This window comes from Montipora capricornis, chromosome 10 (genome assembly GCF_036669925.1).
Source record: "Montipora capricornis isolate CH-2021 chromosome 10, ASM3666992v2, whole genome shotgun sequence".
Lineage (NCBI taxonomy): Eukaryota > Metazoa > Cnidaria > Anthozoa > Scleractinia > Acroporidae > Montipora > Montipora capricornis.
In genome coordinates, this window is record NC_090892.1 from 12,929,377 (window position 1) to 12,953,707 (window position 24,331).

Below are 24,331 nucleotides of genomic sequence, written 5' to 3' on the forward strand. Positions count from 1 at the left end.
TCACATTAGAAACCAACCTACGATTTGGAAAGAGTTAATTTGGTTTGGTTGATGTACAGTGTCGACAATAGACCATTTTACAGTTGCGTGCTTAGTTACCTGGCCTTTGAATGAAAGCGAGGCTGGAGTTGACCTTGCTTTGCTAGAAACCTTTTCTTATGTTAATGGTGTTGTTCTCATGCTAATTATAGGAATTTACATAAGACAGGCAGTGAGGTCTCTATCAAAGCAAAGTCAACTCCTGCCTCACTTACATTGAAAGGCTAGGTAACTAGGCACACAACTGTAAAATGGTCTATTAGTGTCACAGCGCTTAAAATACAGTTGACACCAAGAGTTTATCAGCCAAGAGTAAGATTTCCCCATTTTGGCCCAGTCCCCATCAGCGTCAGAAAAGTGTCATAATAGAGCTCAATTCCCGGAGGATTAGTTGGGGACACCAACATGGCCGCCATTCCATTGTTTAGGAACACCAACATGGCCGCTGTGATGTCACATGAAAACACACTATTCACTATTTTCTCGAACCCTATAATACATCTTGTTGGCCCCCAAAAATTTTGCATAATCATTGTTTGCAATTTCTCCTGAGACATGAAGATGTCCCATGAAGAATCGAAAACAATGCCTAGGCAAATTGTTTTGGGGCTAAACAAGGTGTATTATGGGATTTGAGAAAGTATAAAAATATTGTTTATTTTCCCGCAAAACTTGGTTTAAAACTAGACGCTGATGGGGACAAACTTCATTCCAGATTCTTACTCTTGGGTAATGGACTCTTGGTTAAACAAATTTACAAATGAAGAACAACAAAAAAGAACAAGCGAAAAACGAAACATCAAGGGAATCGAACACTCTCCATGACGGATATTAGATTTGTGCCATACCTTGTGAAAACAACTTCTCCAAAATTTTCTCCTACTCTGATGGTATCATCTTGTTGTCCAAGGGGTAAGTTGAACAAAAACGACACATCCAGCGGTTTATCTGATTTACTGCGCAGGCTCAAGGTAAACGCAACTGCGGGCACTGCTGACTTGCGAGGCTCTCTCATGTGGAATGATGGGAAGGCATAAAGATTCATCTCTACATGTTCTATTATGGAGCCCCCTGTGAGATTATGAAAATATCAAAGATTGTTGGACCCAAACTCTATTATGTGAATAGTTGAGTTAAATTAGCGACGAACTTTTGCCAAAGCTCAAGGCCGGTTTACACGATACGATCTGTCGCAGGACGGAGTCGGAGCGCAAATCTTGCGTGTATTTTGACAGTCGATGAACGAACGATTCATGGGAATGAAAACCGTTCCGATTAAAAAAAAAATCTGTTGCACTGCAGCAGATTTTTTTAAGTCGGGCCGACACTCTGAGAGAAACCGCCATGCCAATCAAAGGATATGCGAGTGGGTAATGCGCATATATACTAAAAAAATTTAATGCATTCAAAATGGTAGATACTAAAAGGACAACGGGAACATCTTTGGAGGAAAAATTACACGTTTTACACAGTTTACACGGTACGATTTATCGGCCCGACAAAACCGGCCGACAAATCGTACTTTGTAAACCGGCCTTTCGTAAAAGAGATCTTGGAAAATTTTTTATTTGCAGCAATGAGTTAGGTTATGTCTGTTTGTGCGATGCGATTACTTTTTTGATGTTGCTGAATCACATTTGATTGACACTCAAAAGGATCATCACATGACTTAAGACCACTTGCATGGGCCAATCACACGAGAGAAATTCTTATGAGGGAAGGCAAGCTGCTTGCATCATCATCGTTATCGGTTATTGTCATCTCAGTCGCCGTCAACGTCGTCTTTATGTCATCATCGTCAACCTTATCATTCTATAAAACTCTGTAGAAAGTAGAAAATAGAAAAAAGGTTTAATTCGTGTTCGTTGTCAAGGTCATCATCATCCTTATCATCAAAATTATCATCATTATCATCATCATCACAATCAACATCAATGTTATTATCGTCATCGCAAAAAAATATATGTGCATAATAAAACCTTCAAGTTTGTAAAGAGTGTTTACTTCCCATACAAACGTGTAAGCAAGAACGAGAGTAAGAAAACAGAAGCACTGTATCCTGGTGAAGGATTTAACCAGGAATATAATTATTATAAAAGATCAAACAGAGGAAAGTTGATAGAACGGTGATGGAATCGGAATCTTTAACCGCAGTACACAATATATGAAAGTTATTGTCTTAAACCGTAGATATTACTCGTAAGACGCTGATGGAATATTGGCTTAAGATCATCTATTCCTTCACCACTCAGTCAGTTATCCTTGCTATTTTTGTTTTTTTCACCTACCAGGAGTCAGTCTACTAACAGGATATGATCCTGAATAAGACAAACTTTCCACACCCGGGTACCCATGGGGAGCATGGATCCTCAACAATGCAGCCTTGCTTTCGTCTTCATCTGCGACTCTTACACCAAACACTGCCATGTTCAGAGCCCCTTTGTTAAGCTTCGCTGATCCGCCCGGAGACTGGTTCTCAATCGTCCACTCATGTATGGTCCCGTCCGCGCGTAGCTCAAATGATCCAGTACCAAGCCCCCCGAGAGGTACGGCAGATCGCATGCCAGGGGGCGGATGCCTGGTACTTTGACGGTGTATGACCCCGGATGTACACTCATCCGAATCGTGGATCGGTGATGGGACCGCGCTCTTCAGCCAGCAACAATACGTTCCTGCAGCAGTTAGAGGAACGACGGAATCAAACTATCAGATATAGAATTAAGAGCAGCAAAATTTACGAGCATAAAAAATAAAAATAAAATAAAATAAATTACAAACATTGACATTGATATTGCGTTGTGCATTTAATTTAAAACAGTTTCAAACAAGGACGTGTTAGATAAAAGGTTAAAGAAAATAAGCTGTGAAAAAGTCACTCTTCAGGCTAAGGTGGCTTGCAAGGCAAAAAATGAAAATCCTTGATGGTACACAAAGTAACTGGCATTACAACTAGCCCCTACTTCTGAAGGAATTTAGTTCAATACAGAATTTGGCGCCGGGAATTTTCCGTCAGCTTATCATTGACACCTCTTGACTAAAAGAGAAAATGAAAGTAAAGGTGAATAACAGAAAAGAATTGAAGAAGCCATCATTTTGTAGTCTATAATGACCGTTTCTACGACGGAATTTGACGGAAAGGTTAAGGTTTAGCATTTTACGAAGCCTAACTTCAATCGTTTTAAAATGGAAAAAAGCGAATCAAGAGATTTAGTTAAATTTCGAGGAAATAAACCCCATTTTGCATGACAGTTCATGAATGAACAGTTGTATGACAGGATATGATTACGCTTGTGGAAATTCATATTATGAAACATTTTCGTTGTTTTTGTTGCTTAAAGTTCCCCTAATTCCGATTTTAAAAATATAGTCAATTTGGGAACAATAATAAGTAAATCTAATAAATCCCCAAGTGCTTATGGACGTTTACCTCACTCACTCATTCTGGTTCGGACAATTACGTCATACCCCTAGCTTAGCCCATTCTCCCAAATACGCGTTCGTGAACGAGAATGGTGGCAATTTTCCAAAACTGTGAAAATTAAAGGCCCACCTTCAAACGACAGGCTTCTTGACCGTTTCTTTTTGTTATGGAAATTCGAATTGCTTATCGTAGCGATCTGATTGGATGAATTTCAGCTTTGGCGGGATTTTCATATATGAAAATCGTTTCACGGCACGCAATGCCTCTCGGTTGAAGGTGGGCCTTAAAGGAAAAGTCTTAGGGCGCTTTCCTTTTGTCAGAACTGGCCGGCCACACCCATCAGTTTGCAAAGAAAATGCAACAATTTGAAGGAACACGTGCACTTGCATGATAACCCCTCGCATTCTTCCGGAGGATTGTATATCATCCTCAAAGAGTATTAATTTGAAGGCGGTGTAAAGTTAGTCCTTCCAAATGCCTGGTGTGGCCGGTCAGTTCTGTCAAATGGAAAGCGCCCTTAGTTTATTAGTCTATCCTAGTTAATCCTATATCATCGCGCCAAAATGCTGAGGACGTCAGGGAGATTTGTTTAGGTGAAAAAAAAAAAAAGGGAAAAAAGGGGGATTATATAGGGGCACTTTCAGCTCCCTATTTTGGCACTAGAATCACTGACCTTTTGCACAGTTGGCTGTATCCGCCTGCTGCAATCTCACTGTCCAGGACTGACAACGGGGCTCTTGGCAACAGTACTTCTCGCAGATATTGGCGTTATTGATCATAGTGTTCCCTTTGATGGACATAACCCGGAAGCTCAAGAATACATCGCCCCGCAGATCAGTGCGGTTCATCCAAAGAGATGAATTACAAGAATGGTAATTCTTCGGCATTTCGTAGAGATACGAATAAGGGGAAAATAGATCGTTATTCCACGACGCCCGAGTCTGAAAACGAAAGTAGAAGGATCAGCCTTTCGATTGACCGTATTCCGGAATAGGAATACATGGAGTTAGAAATCCTTCGTTTTGACGGAGATTCACATGCAATTTGTCAAACACCTGCTAAAATGCTATTTTAAACATATCTTAATTATCCTTGTTTCCTCAAAACGCCATACATACCATTTTAAATCATCATTCCACGTATTCATATTCCAGAATAGGGTCAACCGAACGCACCCTAAATATTTCCCCCTTTTTAGAGAGATTATTTAAGGGTCACATTAAAAATAAGCGACTTTTTGAAACATTTTTTATAGCTAAATATTTAAGGGTCGTGACTTGAATCATTGGTTTCAAAAGGGGCCAGACTACTGAGTTTCTCCAGCTACTGAGTTTTAAGGCCGGTTTCTTATGATATAGAAAAGGAGTCGACATAAAAAGAATCCAATGTTGCGAAAAACAGGATCGTCTATATAAACCAGGAGCAATTGGTTTGATTAGGATTAACTCCGTAACGTCCTAATACACAAAAGAGAAAGTAAGTAGTCTATTTTTCGGCTTCTACTTGGCGACTCCACAATCAAAGTTTCAGTGCAGGAGGTCATAAGTGCATAGCGGCGGAATCGAAACAAAGTGAAAAGGATTTGACGCAATGTACGAAAAAGCTCAGGTCCTCTGGCTTTCTATTCGAATCCTTTTTTGTTTTGTTTCCACGAGGACAAAGAAGCTCTTGCGATCCCACACATGTCAATTATAAATGCAGGGTAACTGAAATTTACAGTAATTCGCAAAGCGCCATTAAGTATCCCCTCAGGGCTCAGCTATAACTTCACGTGTTACTGCTTGGACAGGAGGGTTCTGGTGACGGTTAGGGGGTCATTTATAAAATCTACACAATCTAATAATGTGGCTTCTACAATCCCGATTTCGTCTCCGTCTCCCTGTCTCACTATTGACTTCTTTAGGTTCACCAACCCATATAACGGCGTGCGTTTGGGGGTCGTCTATAGATTGTGGTGGGAGGTACGGTGGCCTCATGGTTAGTGCGCTCGACTCCGGATCGAGTGGTCCGGGTTCGGGTCCTGGCTGGGGACATCGTGTTGTGTTCTTTGGCAAGACACTTTACTCTCACGGTGCCTCTCTCCACCCAGGTGTATAAATGGGTACCGGCGAATTCAAGGCTGGGGGTAACCCTGCGATGGACTAGCATCCCATCCAGGGGGGAGAAGAAATACTCCTAGTCGCTTCGTGCTACAAAAACCGGAGATAAGTGCCGGCCTGATGGGCCTTCTGGCTCGTAAGCAGAAACTTCACTTTACTTTTACTACAGATTGTACCATATACTTCAAGGATCTAAACATTCCTTGTTTTATGCAAAGAACCCCCCGCTCCCACCCAGACAAACGACATTCGGGAGCTTAAGCATGCGACGTTTTTAAGACAAGGACGGAAATATCGCATTCCAGTACAATATTCCCTTCCAGAAGCGACTACTGTGCGGACTGCAAGGGACTACTGTGATATGTGCGACTCAGAAATACCATATGCCGAGGTTCACAGATATTCGTACCTTGGAAACATTGTATTCTTCAACATAAAGCCCACACTGTTTGAGGTACACAAATCTACTTCTGTTGTAAACAGTGGACGGTCCGTTTAAGAACTTTATCTTTTCCAGCGCTGAAAGAAGTTTGTCCGCTTTCGGATGTGTTTCACCTAAAACATTACAGTAATCGTACACGCAAGAGGAAATTTACTAAATAAAAGATGTAAAAAAAATACTCAATACTGAATTGAACAATACCTTTTAGAATGAAGAAATAATACAATGAACATAGCGGAGTTGAGGACCCTGACGGCTCAGAGGAATCCCAGTTATCACCACCGCCGCAGCTCGGGAGGTAAACTCAGGTACTTCCCAGAACAACTCAATAATAAGGTACTTATTATATAGCGGGACGTAAACGGAGGGCCTCCGCCGGGATTTCAAATCCCGCGCCTTCAATGCAAAACAATCCGGCCACGCCGATACCCACTCAGTTAGGTCATAAAACGAGCTCCTTGACCAAAGTTTCTGGAGTTACAGGAGCTGACCAAGTGATCCAGTAGAAAATCAATGAGCCCTGTTTTTCACATGGAAAATTCTCAGTTAATGTTCTGACGAAGCGTGCGCTCTTCAGTTCGAACTGCCTCTGCGTTCTTAAAAGGGAAACGTTTTAAAGTACGAATTATCTTTGCAAATATTTTGCTGTTTTCCCTCTTGCAAACATATTTTTAGAAAACTAGTTCCTCAGAATAAACGGTTCCCAGTTTTGAATTGTATATTGTTCTTGGGGCCCGTATAAAGTTTTCGTGAATTTTGAAATTTGGGCCCTTGCCACACGACATTAGGCTGATTTAGCAACAGAACGGGAACGTCAGTGGCGACGTCGCGCGCAGCAAAAGTACCAATGAGAATTTAGAATAGAGAAGAAAAGAGTGGAGTCTATTCTATTCCCTTTCTATTCTGAATTGTCATTGGTGATTTTTCTGCGCGCGCCGTCGCCACTGACGTTCCCGTTCTGTTGCTAAATCAGCCTATTGTCCCTCGAGTTCATACGTACCTCGAAAAAGATCTTCATCCACCGGCGCGGGTTTCGCTTTATCCACTGCACCTTTGTTGCTATCCTTCCAATGACCATGGTTATTCGATGGCTTCTTTTTTTGTCTACTGGCCTCAAGTTGTGCAATTCTGCCCAAAATTAACTCCTCCAAAGTCTTTCCTATTTCCAGCCGCGTCTTGTCAAAAGGTTCTTGTTTATCGAGTACAATATTTTCATCCTCCTTTTTATTTTCAGTATTCTTAGCTTCGACGTCCGATTCATTTTGTTGCTCGGTGGCTTTACTTTCCGAATTCGTGTCACCCTTGTCCTTCTCCGATTTCACCGTTCCATTTTCCTTTTTTCCCTCATTATTGCCATCCTCGGGAGCTAACTCCTTCATTTCTTTTCCCAAAAGAGCGAGTCTAGTGGCTGAATTTTTGTCTCTGGCCTTGCTCTTTTCGCTAATCTTCTTGACAAACGTCTTTCCCGCCTTGTTCGCTGAATAATGCCCATCCATCTTCTTTCCCAACGGTTTCAGACGATTCACGCTTTTGCTTTTCTTGTGTTTTCTGCCTTTATGAAGTTTGTGCAATTTCGTTTCGGTTGAATGTTGGGGCAATTTCAAAAATTTCACCTTGCTTTTGCGACTTTTATGACCGCCATTCTTATGTTTTTGTGTTTGTTTATGTTTGTCATCAGATTGTTTGTCCTTTCGCAAATCGAAATCAATGAACGCAGAGCCCGTCTCGTGTTTACTTACAATGTTGTAAATCTTTGTAACTTTCTGTTCCTCTTCTTTCCCCTTTGGTCCTTTCGCTACCATATCTAAGTCCTTTTTAGGCGCAGCATATCTCCAGACATTGTGCAGATTATGCTCAACTTCCTTCATAAGTTTCGTGTTAACAGTAGCACTTGCATTAGACACATTCACACCATCACTTTTTCCACTACTTTCCCCATAGTGGCCATTCCTATCCTCTTTGATTCTTTCTTCCCTTTCGCTTCCAAGACGTTTGTCTTTATAAACTCCTGAACTACTAGGACTTCCTTCTGAAACTTCCACATGATCATCGTTTCCGCTGCTTTCTCCAGAAAGGTTGCCCATGTCAACTTTCTCGACTTTGGTGTCTACACTTTCGTGAAAAGTACTAGACTTTTCACCCGACACTTCCAACCGATCATTGTCTCCACTGTTTTCGCCAGACAGAGTGGCAACGTTAACTACTTTTTTCTTGCTTTCACCACTTTCACTTTCCTCAAGTTTCTTAGCTACAAGCCCCGAACCACTGTCACTTACATAATCCAAAGCATTTCCCTTTGAATTGCTTTTCCCTGCAGAGCGGCTATCATCTTCAACTCTCGCGCTCTTATTCCTTCTGCTCTCTTCCTCCTCGCCAGATTCTCTATCATAATTTTCCACTCCAGCCTCAGCAGATCCCATTTGTTCTTTTTTACCTGATTCATCTCCACTTTCGCCTGAGAATCCCGAAGGCTCTTCAACGAACCCACTCCCTTCACCAGACACCGCCTCGTCTGGTACACTTCTTCCGGCACCCGCTGTCTCGTGCTTTATTAATAAGTTATAAATTTGCTGCAATTTTTGCTCTTCCTCTTTGTCTTTCGGGCCTTTTGCCACCATATCTAAGTTTTGCCCAGAGGATGCATAACGCCACACTTTGTGTAAGTTATGCTGCACTTCTCTCATTATAGTCTTGTTAAAATGCCCATATCCACTGCCTGAGCTTAGATCTTGCTCATCATCTGATATCATTCCCACGGCACTGTTACTTCCAGACGCACTAGAAAATTCCATAGGTCTTTCTTTTGCGGAATCAGATTCTTCTGCACTCAGCTCTGGTGTTCTCCTATCACCTGTTAAGTGTCTTCCTAAGCCTCTCTCAATTCCTTCATCGAATTTAGATTCATATAGCTCTATTCCACGAGGATCAACGGCCGTCGCCATCTCCGTTCGTTTCACAGCAGCGACTTCATGCGTTCGAACGTTGATTACGTCATCAGTTACGTCATCATCTTGCTTGTCACCTGATTCGTCACGCACACTTCCTTCCCAGTCCCCTACGTCAGATGATCCTTCCATCCTGAAGTTCATGGTCTCTGAGTGGCGTTCGTAATAATCGCCGCTGAAGAAAACTTCCCCTCTTTCACCTATGGTTTCTTGTTCAGCGCTACCTTTTATTGAATCAGACATGTTCTCTTCGTCTTCTATTTCTTCAAGTGATCGTATTATTCTCTTGACTTCAGGGGAGGATGACGCATCAAAAGGGGTGTGTGTCGCACTGTTGAAAAATTCATTCCCTGGAGTCATGGGTTGAATTTTGTCATTGAGCTCTCTGCGGCTGGGATTAACTGAAAAAAAAAGGATACGATAATAATAGTTGACTGCAGTCTTTTTTCATTTTAAGCAAGATAAATTCAAGCTGTATTCTAATTTGGGCAACTCAAGGTTAATCTTAAGCGACTAAAGCACAAAAAAAGAAGTTAGGTGGCAAAAAATATACAACAGACCTTATGTCGACTATACGACAGATATCCCTCTAAGACTTTAGAGTGAGTGAAAAAAAAAGGAACAACTGAATATACACAGCGAGTGAGTTAGTTTCAGAAACAACGTTGCACAAGAGAGGCACAAAAGATTCTCACTGCAATGTACGAGAAGAGTCAAAAGCGGAAGACAGGCAGACCTGTCCAAGAGTAAGTAAAACAGTTTAAAAGACAACACAAGGTTATTCACGTAAAAACTGCCGACAAGTCCCGGCGAATTACCCAGTTAACGGATGCCAGACAGGAGCGGCCCAAGAAAAAAGCATGTACACATGTGAACTTGCAAATCGATCAATGTCGCATTCACAGAGGATTTGTAACGTATAGGTCAAATGGAACTTTTTTTCATTTGTCACGTTGAAGCGCATATAAATTAATACTGAGGAATTCCGAAAAAGAATAAATGTTTCACACCTTCATCCTCAGCATCTTCCCTTGAGGCAATGTACATAAGCCTCATGCCTCTTTGGTAGCTTGGCAATCTCATTGGTTTGCAGAGCTCACGGTTAAAACAGGATACTGAATAACAATGGTCACCAATCCACGCAACCAAATCACATGACCTGCGATCGCAACAACGCTGGATGCAGAGCTCGGTGTCATCCGGCGGACCCAGTCTCCTAAGCTGGCCAGCCTGAAGACCTCCCTGCAGACGCGCGTTTGTGAATGTGTAGCTTTTGGGGCAGTTAAAACGTTGAAATGAGAATGGAACACTGACAGTCACTAAAAATGGTACAGAGTACAGAAAATGATCAGAGTAAGTGAATATAAAGAACAAACATCCAGTTTAGCCTGAGTCTACCTTTAACTGACAAAGACAACTTAGAAATGCCTCACATGTGTGTGAAAGCCATAGCCGAGGAAGGAACAGGTTTTGTGGAGAACACAAGAACACTACGGTAACTTTTCCTTTTTGTCGTTAGTGTCCACCACGCCGTACGCAAATTAAACTCCTGACCACTTGGCTCTCAATCTAGATGCCGATCGACTTGAACGAATCAAAGGATCATCTCAATAATACTAAAGACTTAGCTATTATCGCTTTGTTTCGACTAGTACGTAGACAACACCAACAACAGGTTGCAAGAACAAACGTGAACAAAGGAAAACACGAATTTTAATCTAAAAATAAACCAAAAAGAACACCCATAAACTGAAATTACGCTTAATCGGGGAAAAAAAAAATAAATGTCGGAATCTATTGCACAAAATGACTAAAAAGCCTGATAATGTAACTTACCTGGAAAAATCAGTAATTGCAACATAATTGTCAAAATTTCAGTACGTTGTCCCCACATTTTGATCTTTTAATTTTGAACAATGTTGCAAAGTCTTGATCTGTTTTTAGTTCTTCAAGAACAGTTCGTTGTGCGCCCAATTCCAACAAGCTTGACAGCTGAGCTAGAAAACGTCAAGCCTTTGTGTCCTGGCAAAACGATTATTCCACGCGAATCCTTTGTCTATTTGAAATCAGCGTGGTCGAGCGCAGTGAATTTACATGAGATCCTCCCGGGAAAAGACTGCTCATAACACAAACGTATCTGGTAAAAAAAAATGCATGGAAATACATCCGCAACTTGGTCGTTATTTTGGCGACAAAAAATTCTTCTTTTCACTCCATAGTGAATTGACTTTGCGTCAAGAGGGAACTACAGCAGCGGAGAATAGTTCAAAAATTCATGGCTCAGTAACGACAGAGCACTGGTGGCAGCGGGTGTCGGTTGTTTTAAACTCCTTGAAAATCAAAGGGCTTCAAAGGGGCCAGTGCGCATGAACCATTTCAGAGCAAGAAGAACCAAGTATAAACCGGGTACGATTTCAATGCGATTTTACAGTGAATTGACGCCGCGATAAACCGAAAGTTAGGTGCAATTCACGGAGACACAGTAACTTTGAACAGCAGTTTCGCTACAGTACAGGTTTTCAAAGCGGCTATTTTTTGCGTTGACTGAACTCTTATTCTACAAAAGTCTTAAGACAATTAAAAAAAAAAAAGGGAAATTGAAACATTAATACTGGTAAATGAGTCGTTCAATTGCTCTTCCATCTTTGCTTTTAATGCGACGAGAACGTTGCGTTTAAATCTTTTTTGCCGTTCTTGTAATAATTTCACGATTTCTCCAATTCGTTCGGCGTGAAAAATGTTTATAAACATTCCTGGAATAAAATTAGTGTGAACGCTGCGCCGGTGGATGTTTGAAGACAAAATATATTACTTATATATCGTCAGGTGCTTGCGTCCTCCACACAGCCTCACATTTGGTCGTCGTTGTCAGGACAAATGAATGGCTACACGAAACGTACCATGCAAACGTACATGCGGATAGTGCAAAGCCTTTGTCTGTACTCATTAGAGCTATTGTTTTGTCGAAATTCTTGTAGCAGTCGTCTTCGTCCATAATTAAGCTCTCTATTATCTCTTTGTGACCAACACGTCAATAAGCAGGGACTGTCCAAACAGGGCGAAGGTGCAATAACAGTCCTTTTCAAGACTGCTATCACTTCATTGATTTCAGCTGAGATTTCATTTGGTATTAAATTTTGTGGACCACTCATCAAAGCGCGAGTGGTCAGCGTAAAGAACGGTCTAAAATGCAATTTACGCATGATAAGACGATCTGAATCTATTGTAACGTCTTTTCATGATAAAACCTACGAAACCACTTACGCACCCATCGTGCTTTCACATGTCTTCCTCTTCCGATCTGTTCGGCGTCGGGGTTAAAAAAAAAAGGATCACTTACTCCTGGATTCACATCGTCCGCCATATCTTGCAGAAAATACGCAGCATCTCACAAATTAACGAAAAAGCTTACCTGCTTTTCTCCAAAGAGGTATTCCCTTCTTCCATCATTCACTTTTTGTGCTCACCCTAGTCAAAAATGGCTTCCATTTTAATACTCTTTGATTGACCATTTTTGCCTTAGACCTCCTATCCTCATTCTCCAGCTCAAAATTTGAACAAATGTTTCCTTCAGTAAGAAGAGATAACTGAAACAACTTGATCATGAAAAACAATAAGAAGGCGGCCATTTTGGAGTGCTTGCTCATGAACCCTAGAGCCTGGGGATGATATTTTGGCATGTGACCGGCCTTGACCGACAACGCCTCCATTCTCTGAAGTCTGCGCAGCTATCTGGGCTACCAAAGGCGACTGTATATTAACACAAACTTCTTCGAGATGTTTGGATGCCTGGTGTCTGGACGTCTGGTGAGTTTTGTGCTTTTTTGAAAGCATCTTTTCCGGTTGCAGATGAGCAAATCGCTGACTTATTCTCCTTCGAAATTATAGTTCAAGATTTGCCGATATTTGATAAGCTTCAGAAGTTTAACAGCACCTGTACTGTGATAATCTTAAATCATAACTTTCTCGGGGTTGCCCAACACAATAAGCATACTTGTTTCATCGACACGTGCTTCGTTTGTGTTATTTAGAAACGACACTGTTCTGGCAGGATGGTCGTACTTAAATCAGTTGTTTCAATCATTTTCGATCACTGAAAGTACAAAGGAACCTTTTTTTCACAGGGGTGGGGTTGAGTCGGCGTATGGACAAGATATAAATCGTTCTAGGTATATCGAGAAAATTACTATGTATGGCTTTACATCAGTGTTTTAATTTATGACCTAAAATGAAATTATAGAGAAGCTGTTCACCATTTACGTGGATCATCACCTTCCACCACTGTTTTCACTTTCCCCTTCCTGGTGCAAGTTGGAGAAATGGGGGAGTTAATTGCTGCACTAGGGAGGCACTTACCCCGGTCTGACTTCACTTACGTGAAGTAATCGGCCATCACCACAATAATTTATTGAAAGGTAACCTTTTTCAAATGGGTCCTTAGACTTAATTACTGTTGAGCAATGCTGTTTTATAAATGGGTGTTTAGGCTTAGCACTAATTTTGATGCTGCTTATAACCAATAGAGGTACTCGCTTGAAATCATATTTTTCGGTAGTCCATTTGGGTAATCTATGGACTGGGGGTCAGTGTTTTCAACAGTCCTCCGTTTTTTATTCTTTTTCACCTGGATGCCTAAAAAGGTCTTAATTAAAGTGTATGAATAAAGGTGAGAGTCATTTGACTTACTGTAGTCAATTTAAAATAATACATCGGATCAAAAATAATTGAAAACAATGTAGTTCTGATGCCTTCATGGAAAATGTCCTAGATGTTGACCTCTTTGTGTCAGCCATAATTTATACATCTTATTCCATTGTGAAATACAAAAGACATGATCTAGACATCCTTTGCAACTATTTAAGTTGTTTACAACTGTGATGATGACATTCTTGCTCACTATCTAGCTCAAAATTGAGAACAGTGACAAGGGCTAAATAAGTTTTTAAAATTGTTAAAAATTTAACCCTTTCACTCGTAAACTGGCCTGACTTAGTATTTTACTGTCTAACGCCAGACTATTTTATTCGTCAATGGGGAACCCCCAGGAGTCAATGGGTTAAAAAAAGGGGAAATATAAAAATGCGAATTACTTTGGAGGTACATGTAAAATTCTATTTATAATAAGTTTGGGAAATGTGAGATCTGAAGCATCAAACATTAGCCCATCCAAGCTGATAGTGAAACTCATAGATTTTACTCTCGCTTGCCGATTGGGGGGAGGGGGGTGGGGCGTCCTACGAGTGAATAGGTTAACAACATCTTGGTCCACTCGAAAACTATGTCCCCTTAAACCCTTCCACGTGCCAGAGTGAGACTTATAGATTTTTATTAAGGCTGACGCCACACAATTTTACTCGCTGACCCGGGGCACCATACATGCTACATGTGAATGAATTTAATGGAATCTAATGACTTGTTAACCTCCACTTCTCTTAGGTGCAGACAGAGGCTCAGCAGGTCGGTCCAACTCAATTTGTTTTCACCTTACTTGATGTGGAGAGCATTCACCATGTGGTAGTGTTCCTCACTGGTGTCACACCATTTCCAGATGGGATGGGTGGGGCAGTTTATTACTGCTACCCCACCCCTGAGGGACCAGCTTCACAGCTACTTGGATTTATTGCAAACAATAAGCCAAGTGCAATTTTTAAACTGGCAAAGGTAATAATTCTTTTATGAAAATGCACCACAATGACTAGTTTTTATAACAGCTGAATGCTGTAGGCAGTTCCGCTTTGGTGACGCTATGATGTCAAGTTAGCTTCTTTTGACTGGTCATCGGACTCCAGAAAATAAGCTTTAAAAAAAATCAGTCTGTAAAAACGTCATGACAGGAATGTTACAGGGCTGTTGTTTGCTCCTTAAGTCAATTGGGCACATGTACAATTTAACATGACTATAACTTTGACTTTTCTGTTCTCAGTGTGGTTGTTTACGAAAGATTCAGCCTCAAACCTACAGTAATAGGAATGCCCATTAAAGAAAACACATATATCGTGACATCTGACAGAATGCTGCGATGCGGATCTGTGTAATTCCCTAAAATGTGCATCTTCCGCATAATTACGATATTTTCCGCATAAAACAGAAATGCTTGATATTTATAGTGATAAAGCAGGTGCTTACCATCCTCACAAACATAATCACCAAAGAGACTGACTATTTTGAAATGCTTATTTTCCTGAACATGGAAGAAAACATGCCATTTCGTTTGCAAGATGAAAGTTCATAAGCAGTTTCCATGCATTTTTCGGTAGTGAGCCTGGACAATAACATACCCTGGGTTCAAAATTATAAAAGTTTGTAAAAAAAAATTGTAACAGTAGGGACATTTTAACAATACAAAATAGGGGCCCACACTTAGTATGTGTCAAGGGAATGGATCGTGGTCCAACCACATTACAATTTTGCTCCATATATCCAAATTGAAACAAAATTCATGACGAGAAACTAAATAATTGTTTATCACTTTATTTATTTTAGCGGTGAAAGCCGCTCGCAAATTGGCGACTCCTCCAGATAATTATGTTAATCGCAAAGGAAAAAATTTCAGTCGCAAATGCGACTGTATTATTGGTCGCAATTTCGAGTCCTGATTTACCGCAAGACTGTAAATACATTGGTCTGGCCTAATTATTAGTTTCATAAATTGTTTAAATTTCCGCATAATCCAGACCGGCCGGGTGTAATTTCCGCATAATCAACGCATGTTTATAGGCAAAATTTCCCGCATAGTCTTTCATTTATTTCCGCATACTATCAGAAGCCCAGATACATGTACTTGTTGCCCAGGCTCAAATGGGGCATGGGTTTGAGTAGCACTCAAAAGTTGCATCATTAACACTGGCATGATCTTTGGTTTACAACATGTGTGTCAACCCTTAAATGACTAAAAACATTCATTGACGCAATATGAAGCTAATATATTTGCAAGTATAACCTTTTTCCTGTTCAATTCCTATGTATCCTAGGAGGCCTGGGTCTAGCAGAGGAGTTGCCCTTATTACAGATTAAAGTTATTATGACTTTTAAGGTTAGGTTCCTTAAAGATACAGCATGATAGATTCGTTGCCCTCAAGTCTTCACAGATTTTATAAATTCCAGTGAGCATTTTTTCATCCCAATCCTTTCACACATTCTGTTTTCGCTGATAATCACTTATATTTTGTTTATGCCCCCCTTGTTTTTTGGATAGAAATTGGATGTCCCCACTCCTCTTCTACCATAGGATTACTCTCAAATTATTATATACTCAACAGAATGTCTCATTTCTGATTGGTCAATTACAAATGCGCAAATAGGTTTTACATAATAAGCTCAATAATGCATGCATTTTGGTTGGTGCTGTGACCTTAATTAATGATCCTCAAGTTAAAACCATGTAATTTATTTATCTGGTTCCATTCCAGGTAAAGCCAGAGGACAGAATGCAGAATCCATTCTCAATGGATACTATGGAAACCACACATACAGGGGCTCAGATAGGAATCTCCATTGAGCCCCTGGACCAGCTGGCACAGCAGACACCTGTTGCAAATGCTACGCCATCCACTTTAAACTCTTTTGTTGAATACACACAGAAGATGCTAGAGAATTTCTTCAATTTTGCATCTTCCTTTGCTACAACTCAAGCACAAATGACACCCAATCCTTCGGAAACCTTTGTTCCTTTGAGTGTGGTTCAAAAATGGTACGAAAATTACCAAAGGAAAATGGCAAACGATCCGAACTTTTGGAAAAGGTGATGTGATGAAAATACAGCTCACTGCTGTAGCTATTAATGAAGAATGAGATGTAGCAGTTAACTTTACTTCATCATAATCAAGGTGTTTAACCAATGGAAGCAAGTACATGTATACCAAAACCCAAGCTGCAGAAAACTACATCTTGTCCAAAACTCACTACTTTTACTGCAATGGTTCTTTCTGTCATTATAAGAAACGGTACCTGAGTGAGTCCATTGCTCAAGGATCTAAAAGTGGAAATGCTTGTTCCAGTGGATTTTCTCTCATGTGATTTCTTATTAAATAGGACTTTTTTTCAATGTTTCAGAGCAATATCCAATTGAGTTCAATCACACGAAGATTTGTTGACAATCAACTTACAAATCTGTGAAAAAAATAAGTGAAAATGGAAGAAAGGCAGTGCACCAATCAGTTTCGTTCTTTGGCCTGATTGGCCGATTTGAAAACCAGTCACAAAGTTAAGTGTGATGGTGCAGAATTGAGGAAACCTGAACTGAAAGCCACTCTGAAGCATTAACATTTTATTACTGACAAAAGGGAATTGACTCTATATAGTTAATTGGTATCCATCAAAATACAGAGTAAGAACACGAGATGTAGAAAAATGGGTTTGCTATGGTAACTATCAAAATAACAGTCTTGGGATGAAAGTTTTTAAGGGTCTGTTTGCATAGAGGGAGGGTGCCCCAGCTAATTAAGTTACCCGGCTGACCCAGCTACTCTAGGAAGGCTCGTTCGCGCTAATTGTTTGTGGGCAACTTTTGCTCTGCCGTTAACGCGACTGTAATATGTAACGCATTACTTCAAGCATTAGTTAAGATCACGCCGGGGAATATTTATTTCCAATTCATCATGGACCGTAAATAGAAAGGACCGGGAGGCTGGAAAAGGTCTCTAAATCGAGTTGTGGTTTTGAAAACTCAAGGAAGGTTAGTCGAACGTGAACCAGGGTCTTTTCTCAACGACAATGGAGGCAGAGAAGAGAGACCCTGGGAACGAGGTTGTATTATCTGCTGAAAAGCGGCCGCGCGCGGAATGCATGATAAAAAAATTAAACTTGCCACCAAACAGTTTCTTTGGTTGGCCATTTTATTGTTGTGCTTAGCAGCCGCGCAAAGATAACCCACACACCCCACTGACTATCCCGGTTAGGTGAGTTGCATGTAAAGGCGGGCTATGTTTAGACAATAATTTACATGTGTATGTAGTTGTAGCTTGATTGATTTTGTCTTATTGACTGACTTTAATAGCCAAGCTAACTTCTGCAACAAACACTCCCAACTGCATGAAGACAAGAGAAAAACCCTTCTCTCTAGCAGTGCAATTAAGCTCTGGCCAGGAGCACTGCATTATGTTGGTTTGAGCTAAGTGGACCCGAAATTCTTCCTCCAGGGGATGTGATAACGATAACGATAACGATAATCATAATCATAATAATAATAATAATAATAATAATAATTATTCTTCAAGGATGCACTTGATATGAAGTGATAGATAACCAACGAGGCATGTATCGCCTCCAGGAGCAACAACTCTTCCATGTTGATTTTATTTGGCACAAAATCGCAAAAATGTTTTCATCTCGCTTTATTGCTGATGTGTTCCTTGACCATATTACATATAGGTTCAGCCAATGAGAAGGAAGGGGAACTCTCCTCAGCTGCATCCCTCCCCTATTCCTAGCACCTTCTCTCTTTTCCTTCCTCTATAACCAAGGGTTCACATGGCTGAAGTACTGCTGCTCCTTTTCTGGACAGGGAGGAGAACTTAGTTACTTCTGGACAGGGACCCATTTTATGCACCATCTGGGTTTTCATAATAATAGGAAAAGGGCAAATCCAATTTGAAAGTTGCCAAAATCAATACATTATAATATTGCTACATGTACGTAACCACAAAAATTTTGCACCTCTAATACACTGTAGTAAGAAAGAAACCAAAACTAAAGGTATTTGCCCTGATTGATCCCTTTTAAATTTTGTTCATCAACGCCTCCTTTAGCTCTGAAGGTTGAAAGACCCCAAGTTCTGTGATGATACCTCCCGTTATCAGCTCAGCTGGAGTAATGTCAAACCCTGGATTCCAACAACCAATCCCATGAGCTGCAATACGGGTGCTGCCAACAGTTGTCAGCTCATGAGGAGGTCTCTCCTCAATCTCAATGTTGTGGCCACTCTCCAATGTCAGGTCAATGCTGGTAGAGGGTGCAGCAACATAGAATAAAACTCCATGGTATTTGGCTGAAAAAATGATATGGATTGATTAGAGATCCAAAAGTTGGAATAAAGTTCAAAGAAAAATCTGCTTTGCACCCAGAGTCAAAATGTTTTTTTTTTTTTTTTTTAATATGGTAATGTTGAAGGACCTTCAAGGCGTGCACCAGAACATAAAATTAACAAGTAATGCTAACCACAACCCCTAACTCTAGTACAAAAGCCAGAATGTTCAACATTAGTAGCCATCTCTCTTCAAAAGCACTTGCTAAAATTTAAATGAAATAATTATGACTCTACTTCTTTTCATGAATGCATTGTGTGCCCATACCTTGTGTATGGGCTTCTGTTTTTTTGGGTACAAGTCTTGGCATTCTATTTATAAGTCTCGGCAAATGTACTGCAGCTAAGCTCCTAACAGGAGCCATTCTTACTGCTAAGCTGCTGCCAAAAGGCTTGTTATTGTTTTTTTCTTTAATACCAAGAAACAAATTCTTACTGAATGTTGTGTGAAAGTTGTACATGTATTTCATAGGGAGTACATGTATCCAACAGATTAGCCATCTGCCTCTAGGATGCTTCTAAATCAGACCCTACCAAAATTAATAAAATGTACACTGCTTCCTGTAATAATGATCTTCTCATCTGCCAACTTAATCAGTAAATGTAGGTAGCATTATCAGTAAATGAACTCATGAATTGAATTAATAAATTATTATTATCTTGTCTTGCCTTATCATTAAATATCTGATTATTTCACATGACATCATAAAGATGTCATCATTCCTGCATATTTTATTATTATGACAGCTACAAGTAGAAAAATCATTGCAGTTAGATACATGTAAGCTTCTTAAGCAGTCTGAAGAAATCCAGACTTGAATGGCACCTACATTGTATCAAGACAGCTGAGAGCCTTTAAATTGTGGGGTCAATATTAATTAATATTACTGTCCATTAAAAATTAAGTTCCAAACAAAAAACCTAGCAGACAATGTCTTGGTTGTCATAGGCTACATACAGAATCATCCACAATACTATGAGTAAAATAATGATGATGATGATGACTTTGACACAGTGCTTCCAAGAAGTGGCTCTTCACCTGACTGTACATAATTAAATATAAAAATTAATGTACCGATCTATTCCTTACAAATTACTCACTTGATATGATATAAACTCACCTACAGTATACAATGTACTATTGCTAATGTTTGCTATTGAACAAGGGCTAAAACTAGAAAAATAACAAACCTGTAAAATGATTACTTTTAATAATACATGTGCGTTGTATTGTAAAAGCTAATATTATGCAAACAAAAAAGAAAAAAGCAGACTGACATAATTAATGTTTGTAAGATGGTGACAATTACATTGTATATAACAGCCCTGAGTTAACTTTCCCTTCCCATATCCAACTTCGTCAAAACTTACCAGTAATAGCAATTTGATAAGTTCCAATTTTGTTTGCAGTGTCACCATTAGCGACCACTCTGTCAGCGCCAACAACAACAACATGTACTCCTTGAGTTTTCATAAGCAAAGACACCATGGAATCTGCTATGAGGGTCGATGGGATGTTTTCATAAACTAGCTCATAGGCAGTCAGTCTGGAGCCTTGATTGTATGGTCTTGTTTCAGTGCAAAACACATGGTCAATGTTGCCTTTTCCATGCAAGGTTCTTATGACGCCTAGTGCAGTTCCATACCCAGCTGTTGCTAACGAGCCTGTGTTGCAGTGAGTGAGTACTTTCAGCTTTTTAACTTCTGTCTGCTGTAAAATATGTGCTGCCCCATGTCCTCCTATATACTGGTTATCCTCCACATCTTTGGCCAACATTCCTTCAATTTTGCAAACTACTTTCATCTTCACATCCTCAACATCCATTGCTACTGAAGACAAATGTGTCACAAAAGCGATCAATTCCTTTGCTGTTTGTGAAATATTGACTGCTGTGGGCCTTGCTGTTGTAAGGTATTCCATCTTATTGGTAACAAACTGAACAATTTCCTCCAGAGAACTGAATGTCACTGGCAGCATTTCAACTACTAAACTCAGAGCACCCACAATGGCAATAGCTGGGGCACCTCGAACCTGTGCAAGCAACAACACTTAATTATGAGAAAAAGATCATAGGTTTCAATAAAATTTGAAGATGACTGCTTGTTTGAATTGAGTAATCAACTTTATCAATGAGGGCTAACGGCCCCCTTCTCTAGGCATTGTCTGGGAGCATGCCACTTTTAAAAGAACACTCACCTGCCAAACGCCACATTTCAAAAGCAAAATAATAATAATAATAATAATAATAATAATAATACTGTAATATTATTATCGATGATCACGTTTAGAATAAGTTCATGTTGACATTGTCATAATGACGTTTAATTTTAAGGTTTCAAAGAATCTGTCAGTAATTTAAATTTAAGGAAGAAGTAGCTGAATTCTCTGAGCTGAGTTGACCTGGGGCTTTCTAATATAACTGATATTCTAAAAAAAAACATCACCAGTCAGCTATGCCATTCCTTAGTGGTGCACCCCCTCCTGAGAAAAATCCTGGTTCCGCCCCTGGTCAGTATTTTCAGAGTATTGAAACCTCTGAAGACCTTAGATGTAACAAGACAGGGTTAGATTCGTAATGCCCTTTCTGAAGTTCATATGAAACTGGGGTCAGATTTTTCAATTTTTCAATTTTCAGATTTTTCAATTGATTTTTCAATTTTCCAATTGCATTATCGGAAAAACCTGTTTAATACCCACCAAAAAAGAAGTGACATCCACAATACATGTAAATCACTTTGCCAAGTACAAACCATCTAGTACATTGTAGCATTAAAAAAAGACAAAAGAACACGAAAGTTGGAGACTGTGAACAGATCATTATGGAAGATGACTTTCTGGGATCAGAGGTCTACATTTGTGGTAAGTTTGGAAAACTGCAGTGGTATAGCCAATGGAATGATCAAGCCCACTGCACTCACAAACAATAATATTATTTACTCGTGTACACTTAGGTGTCTCATGTGATCTATTTCTGTTTGTTGTCACACCATTTAACGACTGGTTGATATTATACACTTAATGTATGGTTCAGAGGGAAACAGTTACAGTAGTTTTGTTTTCCAGAGAGTCCAGGACTCGAGGGAAAACAGAACTAGTTTCCCAAGGGACCAGAGTCATTAGGTGCTTTGTTATATAATTATTTAGACTTTTCCTTCAAAAATCGCAGCAAAACATCCTGAGCAGGCAACATTTGTGAAATTGTATCCTGGTCGGGATACATTTGAATTTGATCAGGGGTGCATGACCAAGAATCGACCAATCACAGTGCTTGCTTTGTTGAATGAAAGTCTAGGCATATAACAATATTAAAGATAATTCTTTCCAAATTCAGATTGACCACTGCAATAATCAGCCTAATCAATGAACCGATCAAGTAAAACTCCGGGCATTTGACTATCTTCTGTGTCTGGGGACTGAGGAATTTGACCTTTGCCTGAGTGGGGTGGGGAAGATTGAACTGGAAGAGTCAGGTTTCAAATGATTTTTTTTTTTCAGGCACTGTGGATAATACGTTTTGTTTATTCCACTCAGAACAGGACGCCATTGAATTTTTCGCCTATATCAATAGTCAACATCCCAACATACGTTGGACGTCAATATACTTTACGAACATAATGCACTAGTCATTTGTTTCCCCCATCCCCCGACCCCTGGGGTTAGTGGGGACACATGGGGAAATTACTAGGGCAATTATACGAGATTACGCCATAATTACACCTCTAGGGGGTAGGGAAATTACAAGATTTTCATTCCTCTGCCCTACCCCTCTGAGGACATACAGGGGGAAATATCGGGGAATTCTTACCTAGGAGGACTGGGACTGAAAAGAAACGAAGAGCAATGGTAATGAGTATTTTCACACGTGCAAAAAATTTTTTTTTGGTCGCTTATTCCTGTCTTGTTTCTATCCAGTTCTTTTTTTTTTTGTTTCGTTCCTTACATAGTTCATGTGGCACACACAAATGGCAAGAACTGTATATTGTGGTAATCTCCCTAACATTTCCTTGATGATTCAGAATCTTTTAGGAACAGAGGGGTGGGGGAATTACGTGTGTTTGTCTGCTCTAGTCCCCAGTGGAAATACACTTACTTCACAACCATTCAAATGTAATTTACCTACCCATCCCTGGGGGCCAAGGGGTGGGGGAAACAAATGACTAGTGCGTAAGCATAACAACACTTGCGAATCGACGAAAACCATCTGGCCGCGCATTCCGGCCGCGCAGTCAAAAGTGAACTCGTAAAGAATGATGTGAAATCGGATATGCGATCGATGGTTCTTTTTTCTGCCTGATAATTAGTTGTCGTGTAAACTTCTTGTTTTTGCTTTATCTTATAACATCAACAGTAACTTCGAATGTGTAGGCGAGTTAACTTCATGTGTAGGCGAATTAACTTCGAACGTGTAGGCGGGTTAACTTCGGTGTAGGCGAGTTAACCTGTGGGCGAGTTAACTTGTGGGTGACGTGACCGTAATCCCTATATTTACATGAAAGTTCCTGCTCCAGACAGCATCATCCCTTCCTTACCTTCATGGATCGAATCGCTTGCCAACCATCTTCAACGCATGTTACTTCCTCGTAAATTGACTCATGAGGAAGATGAAGTTGGTTCAGAATCTCGAGAGAACCCCTTTGGTATTTGACGGCCAAAAGCGCCATTTTCGAAGGTAACAAGGCAGCATAGGACCTTTTTGAAAGCCTCGCTCAAAGGTGACGTCTCTTGCCTCGTTGTGATGGTCAATAAACCTCGTTCCCATGCCTCTCTCGTGTGTACGTAAAGATTTTATGCACCAGTCATTTGTTTCCCCTACCCCCCGATCCCCGGGGATAGTGGGGACATATGGGGAAATTACTAGGGCAATTACGTGAGATTACGCCACAATTACGCCTCTAGGGAGTAGGGAAATTACAAGATTTTCGTTCCTCTGCCCTACCCCTCTGGGGACAGACAGCGGGAAATATCGGGGAATTCTTACCTAGGAGGACTGGGACTGAAAAGAAACGAAGAGCAATGGTAATGAGTATTTTCACACGTGTAAAAAAACAAAAGAACAGCAATCATGTCTAAACTTTTTTCTTTATTGGTCGCTTATTCCTGTCTTGTTTCTATCCAGTTCTTTTTTTTTTTTTTTTTTGTTTCGTTCCTTATATAGTTCATGTGGCAAACACAAATGGCAAGAACTGTATATTGTGGTAATCTCCCTAACATTTCCTTGATGACTCAGAATCTTTTAGGAACAGAGGGGTGGGGGAATTACGTGTGTTTGTCTGCTCTAGTCCCCAGTGGAAATACACCTACTTCACAACCATTCAAATGTAATTTCCCTACCCATCCCCGGGGGTCAAGGGGTGGGGGAAACA

General features: G+C 40.2%; 3 protein-coding genes across 5 annotated transcripts in view; 1 reads left to right on the forward strand and 2 right to left on the reverse strand.

The window, feature by feature from the left end:
• Nucleotides 1-12,596, reverse strand: part of LOC138021904 (uncharacterized) — a 25,870-nt gene extending 13,274 nt beyond the window's left edge. The window contains exons 1-9 of one of the 3 annotated variants that reach the window (XM_068868927.1): nucleotides 12,359-12,596; nucleotides 12,215-12,247; nucleotides 10,783-11,083; nucleotides 9,957-10,265; nucleotides 7,002-9,347; nucleotides 5,969-6,114; nucleotides 4,134-4,401; nucleotides 2,328-2,711; nucleotides 888-1,110 (exon numbers count right to left, since the gene is read on the reverse strand). In XM_068868927.1, the coding sequence (XP_068725028.1) occupies nucleotides 888-1,110; nucleotides 2,328-2,711; nucleotides 4,134-4,401; nucleotides 5,969-6,114; nucleotides 7,002-9,347; nucleotides 9,957-10,265; nucleotides 10,783-10,840 (3,734 nt within the window). In that variant the 5' untranslated portion in view covers nucleotides 10,841-11,083; nucleotides 12,215-12,247; nucleotides 12,359-12,596. Of the gene's footprint in view, nucleotides 1-887; nucleotides 1,111-2,327; nucleotides 2,712-4,133; nucleotides 4,402-5,968; nucleotides 6,115-7,001; nucleotides 9,348-9,956; nucleotides 10,266-10,782; nucleotides 12,248-12,358 lie in introns of all 3 variants that reach the window. The other 2 variants (XM_068868928.1, XM_068868926.1) reach the window with 2 other exon arrangements.
• Nucleotides 12,597-12,619: 23 nt separating this feature from the next.
• Nucleotides 12,620-17,905, forward strand: LOC138021906 (protein Hikeshi-like). Its single transcript, XM_068868931.1, has 3 exons — nucleotides 12,620-12,753; nucleotides 14,383-14,607; nucleotides 16,356-17,905. Exons 1-3 carry the CDS (start codon nucleotides 12,724-12,726, stop codon nucleotides 16,689-16,691), a joined length of 591 nt encoding a protein of 196 aa, XP_068725032.1. The 5' UTR covers nucleotides 12,620-12,723; the 3' UTR covers nucleotides 16,692-17,905.
• A 316-nt stretch (nucleotides 17,906-18,221) lies between these two features.
• On the reverse strand, nucleotides 18,222-23,727 carry LOC138021905 (methylthioribose-1-phosphate isomerase-like). Its single transcript, XM_068868930.1, has 3 exons — nucleotides 23,498-23,727; nucleotides 20,339-20,999; nucleotides 18,222-18,931 (listed from the first exon to the last, which is right to left on the reverse strand). Exons 1-3 carry the CDS (start codon nucleotides 23,627-23,629, stop codon nucleotides 18,663-18,665), a joined length of 1,062 nt encoding a protein of 353 aa, XP_068725031.1. The 5' UTR covers nucleotides 23,630-23,727; the 3' UTR covers nucleotides 18,222-18,662.
• Nucleotides 23,728-24,331: the final 604 nt, after the last annotated feature.

Bases quoted from the DNA above. Each gene is read 5' to 3' on its own strand.
- LOC138021905 (XM_068868930.1), bottom strand. From the start codon at position 23,629: ATGGCGCTTTTGGCCGTCAAATACCAAAGGGGTTCTCTCGAGATTCTG. The intron at 21,000-23,497 runs GTAAGGAAGGGA...TTGCTTGCACAG, and splicing joins AAGCGATTCGATCCATGAAG to GTTCGAGGTGCCCCAGCTAT. The intron at 18,932-20,338 runs GTAAGTTTTGAC...TCATTTTTTCAG, and splicing joins TTATCAAATTGCTATTACTG to CCAAATACCATGGAGTTTTA.
- LOC138021906 (XM_068868931.1), top strand. From the start codon at position 12,724: ATGTTTGGATGCCTGGTGTCTGGACGTCTG. The intron at 12,754-14,382 runs GTGAGTTTTGTG...CACTTCTCTTAG, and splicing joins GCCTGGTGTCTGGACGTCTG to GTGCAGACAGAGGCTCAGCA. The intron at 14,608-16,355 runs GTAATAATTCTT...GTTCCATTCCAG, and splicing joins CAATTTTTAAACTGGCAAAG to GTAAAGCCAGAGGACAGAAT.